The following is a 5576-nucleotide window of genomic DNA, read 5'->3' on the forward strand; positions in this document are numbered from 1 at the left end:
AGACATTGTGGGTGCCCCATCCCTGGATGTATTCAAGGCGAGGTTGAATGAGGCTTTGAGCAACTTGGTCTAGTGGAAGGTGTCCCTGACCATGACATGGGGATTGGAACAGGATGATCTTTCAAGTCTCCTCAACCCAAACCATTCTGTTATTCCCTGGCTTTATGAGAACCTGCTATTTACTAAACACTGAGGGAGTGGAGCTCTTAGTGGAGCCTGTATGGTGCCCTGCCTGTAAGGCTCCCAGGACCGTGTCGGTTGTACCGTTGTGAAGTGGAGCAGGTAATAAGATAAGCAGGTAGATGCCACCGATAATGTGGCATCACAGACCGCAGGAGGAACCAGTCTGAGCTGAGGCTTAACCATCAGCAAAAGGTCAGCAGAGGCCAGTGTACTGTATGAGATGTATTTAACTGTCACCAGTGGCTTCTCATGGCCCCACTGAAGTCATCTGTTCCTTTTCACAGGAGAGGCCCTTGTGTACATAAGTAGTTGCATACTTTGGCATGCTCCCTTGGCACCATTAAAAGAGCTCCAGACCTCATGTGGCCTCCTGGATTTTGGAGAGGAAAGTCTGTTCCTGCTTTCCTGTTCCAGTCTGTTCCTGCTTTCTAGTCTCTGCCTGGACCAGTGTGTCTCAAGACCTTACAGTGCAGTTCAATGTTTGGTTCCTAAAAGAAAGTTCAAGGTACCTAAAAGGAGGAAAAAATATTTAATCTAGTGTGAGAATATAGACTGCGCTCACCAGAGTGTAGATTGTCTTCAGGCCCTGTGCTGTTTTCCTGTGAGCACACAGTGCCATCTGCAGTAAGGTCTTTGGCCCAAAACCTGTTCAGCCCTTTGGCCACTTGACTGAAATCAGCTACTCACTTCAGATAACTTTGAGAGGAGTCAGGTGGAATCACAAGTGTTGTCCCAGGAGCCTGCAGGGAGGGTGACGCGTTTGTCTTACATTGTGATGGTTTACCTGAAGAAGGACCTCATACTCAGGTACTTGTACTGACAAGGACCAGTTTGTTTGATCCTTGTCAACACATGAAATCATCAGTCAAACCAAGGATGCTTTAAATAGTCACTGCCTTTCCCGAGAGGTGACTTCCTTTGTGATTTTCTCTCTCTCTAGGTATCTGAATTCCCTCATGAGAAGTGTCCTCTCTGCCTCTCATGTGCAGCCCTACCTGTTCATGGGTAATACCAGCTTTACTGATGCCCTGAAGAGCATTCCTCACCATGGATAGTCCACCCAAACTGACTGGTGAGACGCTGATTGTCCATCACATTCCTCTGGTGCATTGCCAGGTCCCTGATAGACAGTGTTGCTCTGTGAGCAAAAGGACCAACCCCTTCTGCCAGCCAGAGCTCAGCATTACACGGACCTCTGCCCTTCCAGAAAGAGACCTTTCACAGACTGACTCCTTGGTGTACAGCAGCTTTCTCCAGACTTCTGAAACCTCAGCAGAGGCCTCAGACAACAAAGAAGGAAAAGTGAGGGATCTGATTGTCCCTAGTGTCAGTAAACGACACAACCCTTTCATTCTGAGTGAGGGTGAAGACCTCAGCATTTTTGGGGATGACTTGGGTCAAAAATCTTTCCACCTTCACAACTCACTTGTCGATGGCAAACCTCCCTTCAGTCTGCAGGAGCTGTCCTTGCCCCCTTTCCACCTCCATGATTCCAACCACATTGTGAAATCCTGGAACATGGCCAGCCGGTCCGGTGTGGTAGATGGGCAAGAGGACAAAATCAGCAGTGATGACATCCAGAAGAGGAATAATGCAAACAGATGCCATCAGACCTCAGAACGCATGGAGCTGGATGAATGCAGCTGCCATCGTGGCAGTTCCTCCAGCTTTTCTTTTGATGGTGGTGACCAGGAATGGAACCAGAACACAGGTGAATCCCTGAGGAATCAGGATGCCCTGCACAGCCAGACGTGCAGTTGTTCCAGTTCGGAGATCCAGCACTGTCGCTGCTACAGTTCATCAAGTCAGTCTGAAGTGATTGACCAGCAAATGGGCTACATCAGTGACTCTTCTTGCAACAGCTCTGATGGGGTGCTGGTGAACTTCAGTGCTCTGTACAACAAAATGAATGGCCAGTCTCAATCTAACCTGAATTCAGCCAACCTGTCCTGTGACTCTTCCTTCTGCAGCCACTCAGACACAGGAGCTTTTTACCTGGATTTGCATTCATCACCCACAGAATCCAAGATGTCTTGCGAGTCGCATCACCCAGAGAGTTCAGGGAAGGTGTGTGGTTGTCAACACTCCTCCTCTCCTGTCCTTGATGCTAACTGCAACTCCTACCACCTCCACTGTGAGCCTTGCACTTCAGAGAGCTCAGACCTCACTGCCTGCTTCCAGAGCCAAGCACGGCTCGTTGTGGCTACTCAGAATTACTATAAGTTAGTCACATGTGACTTGTCTTCCCAGTCATCCCCTAGCCCCGCAGGATCTTCCATAACTAGCTGCTCGGAAGACCAGACCAAGGGTAGCCCAGCTCAGCCCACAGAATACTATCTGTTTAGAAGGCCCGACCTGAGACAAGAAGAAGGCAGCGTGGAGTGCAGTGAGGAGGAGGCAAAGGGAGAATCCACCCAGAACATGATTGAGGGTCAGGTCTATGTCAATGTATCACCACCAAACCTCAACACAAGCCGGCAGCGCTCCAGAAGCTATGATCAGAACCTGGACAGGAGCCCTGGCAACAGACTGGGCTCCTTGGAGCGCATGGTGAGCTGTCCGGTCAAGCTGAGTGAAAGTCCAGCAATACCCATCCAGAGCTCTCCCCCAAAGAGAGTGACATCTTTTGCTGAACTGGCTAAAGGACGTAAAAAGAACGGCACCTCCCCACCACACCGATCTAGTGGTGATTCCTCCTTGGAGTTCTCTCCTATTCCTGAGACTCAGCGGGACTGCCCAACCTTCCTTGAAGAAAGAGCTCGACGCAGCCAGAGTCTTCCACCCATGCCCTTTGTCCATGGCCTGAACCGGAGCTGCGAGGGCTTCTGTTTGAATCATGCTTTTGGGGACAGCCAGCCTTTGTGTTCCACCAAAGAGTCAGTCTCCAGTGAGAAGATCCCCAGTGGGCATGGGGCAGGTGAGCAAGCTTCTCTCTCCCTGCTGACGGAGGCAGATGCCAGCTTCTTGAGTGGCTCTGCCAGTGACCACGGACAAAAAGATGTTAGAGCCCGAGCAGATGGTAAGGAGACAAACTAGGCAGAATGGAGAAGTAAAAAGAAAGGCTGTTCTGTGGGATATGAGGGGAGGAGCCAAGGAATCTGCTTGGCGATGGGAGACTAGTGCCTGTGCAGTTTGGTTTCTGGTCTACTGATCCCTGAGACCAAGCCTTGCTGTGCTTATTTCAGACTCATATCAGTGCAAATTTTGTCCTTGTATTACTAAACCCTCTTGAGGTCTTGTTCAAACTTCTCATATTGTGTAAGGGAGGATATGGCATTAGCACTTAAGAGTCTGTGCCTTCCAGGCCACTTACTGCTCTTGTCCATAAGAATCCCCTGCCCTTAGCTCCTAAGACAGAGCTGTGAAGATACTCAGCAGAGTCATGTTCATAGCAGATGAAGGGAGTATTTAGCCTTTCTTCTTTGGAGCTACTTGGGGCAGAGGTGGAGAGGGAAGAGGTATAGCTGGCAGTTTCCTCTCCAGGCATGCTCATGGAGGTCACACAGTCTCTGCTGGGACTTACAGTGTGAGTCCTGCAGAGATTAGAAGAGCTGTGTGTCTTTGCTGGAGTACCCTGATCACAGTGCTTTGGATTGCAGCAAAGGTTACTGTGGAGGCTAATTGTCACAGTTACCTCTGTAGGAAAGCCTGTAATACATTAGTTGCTTTCCATCTTGATATTGCTGTCATTTGTACTCATGAGAAAGTTGTATAACAGTCCCATTGGAGGTATGGCCATTTCTCCAGCATGGCCAGAGACCTTTGTCTCTGCCCAAGGGAGGTCTTGTACCTGTTTCACTGGTAAAAGTCTGTCTAAAATGCCTCTGACCAGGCTACTGCAGTAAACAGCCCCCACATGTCAAAAGCCAGACTATCTCTATTTAATGTCCTAAAGATTTCTATCGAGATAAAAACATATCATTCATTGCTGTGGCAGGGGTGGAAGAGACATTGGCTTTTAGAGCAAGAGTTTTTTAGGTATTGTCCTGTTTGTTTATTGAGTCTTGAACATGTGCTTGGTGTGGGATGGCAGGGAAGGGAGATCTCTGCTGGGAGAAGGCAGCATAGGACCAGTCCTCTTAGTTTCATAGGGAGTGCTTGTAAGGAGCAAGTACTGCTCAGGGAGGAGCAGGCAGACAGGAACTCTCAGGCAAGTATATCCCATCTGTTCCTGCCCCCTGTCCCTGCAGTGGGGTCCCTTCCTCTGCAGTGTGACAGCAAGGCAGGCATCAGTGCTGTGCAGAAAGCTCCTGCCTGTAGCTGGGGATAGAGACAGATCTGCCTTGCTCCAGGTGAGAGCATCATGCAAGCCTAGGGGCTTTGAGAGGGACTAGAGGGAAAGCAAGCCCTGCTAAAAGCCAGCTATAGGCAGAAAGGTCTGGAACATCCTATAGGCAGCAGGTAACACCAGGTTTGATTAGGGATCTCAGTCAGCCCCATGTGTGCATCCGGTGTTGTGTGTGTTATGCACTGAGTGCACAGTGTGTCACACTTTGGCTGTGTCCCTTGGATGTTGTGGCCCTACCAGGACCTAGAGGCATGTACACATAGGAGATCAGCCCAGCACACTCCATCAGAGCATCCCAGTAAATCATTTGCTGGAGCAAACCACCACTTTCCAGGATTAGAAGCAAGATGTTGGGAGCATCATGTTTAGGCCTGGTAGAGGCAGGGGGATGAAGGGAGCTATGTGTTCTGAGGGGGGACAGTTACAGGAGGAAGAAGAGGGAGGGAGAAGGGGAAGCAAGCTGCCTTTGCAACAGCACCTATATATTGCAATGTGGGATGCAGAGCTGCAGGGCTGTTGCATGTAACGCTTGTGCGTGGCTCTGTGCATTCTCAGTGCATGTGGAAGGGGACAGTCCTTTGGAATAAGAAATCTGTCTGTACCACAATGTGTTGTGCCATGTCTTTGTGGTACTACCTGGGCAGAGTCGGCTCAAGGGCAGGCACCTGAGCCCATGGCTTTGTGGTGGCAAGGGATCGGGAAGAGATGTGGAGCTGGTGACCCTGCCAGGACAGACAAGCTCCTGGTGCATTGCTCTACTTTTCCAAAAGCAGCAGCTGGAAGGTCTGCTTTTGGGGCCACATATCTTCACCTTGCCGGCTCTTGATATGTGTAACATGTTCCAGTTTGGACCACTCTGTGTGTCACTGGCTCATCCTCTTCATCCCGCAAAAGAGAGTACATTCCCTTTTGCCTGCAATCTGCTAGACTGAGGATGATTGTCCCTCTGCCCATCTTCACACTTTGTCCCCCTTTCTCTCCCTGAAGGTGGTGGCACAGACAGCAAGCCTGTGGTACGCTACAGCAAGGACCAGCGTCCCACAACTCTGCCCATCCAGCCCTTTGTTTTTCAGCACCATTTCAGCAAGCCACCGAAGGCACGTGC

General features: G+C 50.1%; 1 protein-coding gene across 1 annotated transcript in view; it reads left to right on the plus strand.

The window, feature by feature from the left end:
- The first annotated feature begins 1230 nt into the window (after positions 1–1230).
- Positions 1231–5576, plus strand: part of RUSC2 (RUN and SH3 domain containing 2) — a 15607-nt gene continuing 11261 nt past the window's right edge. The window contains 2 exon segments of the mRNA XM_009076522.1: positions 1231–3202; positions 5459–5572. Coding sequence (XP_009074770.1) covers positions 1231–3202; positions 5459–5572 — 2086 coding nt within the window.

This window comes from Acanthisitta chloris, unplaced genomic scaffold (genome assembly GCF_000695815.1).
Source record: "Acanthisitta chloris isolate BGI_N310 unplaced genomic scaffold, ASM69581v1 scaffold5396, whole genome shotgun sequence".
In the NCBI taxonomy this organism is placed as follows: domain Eukaryota; kingdom Metazoa; phylum Chordata; class Aves; order Passeriformes; family Acanthisittidae; genus Acanthisitta; species Acanthisitta chloris.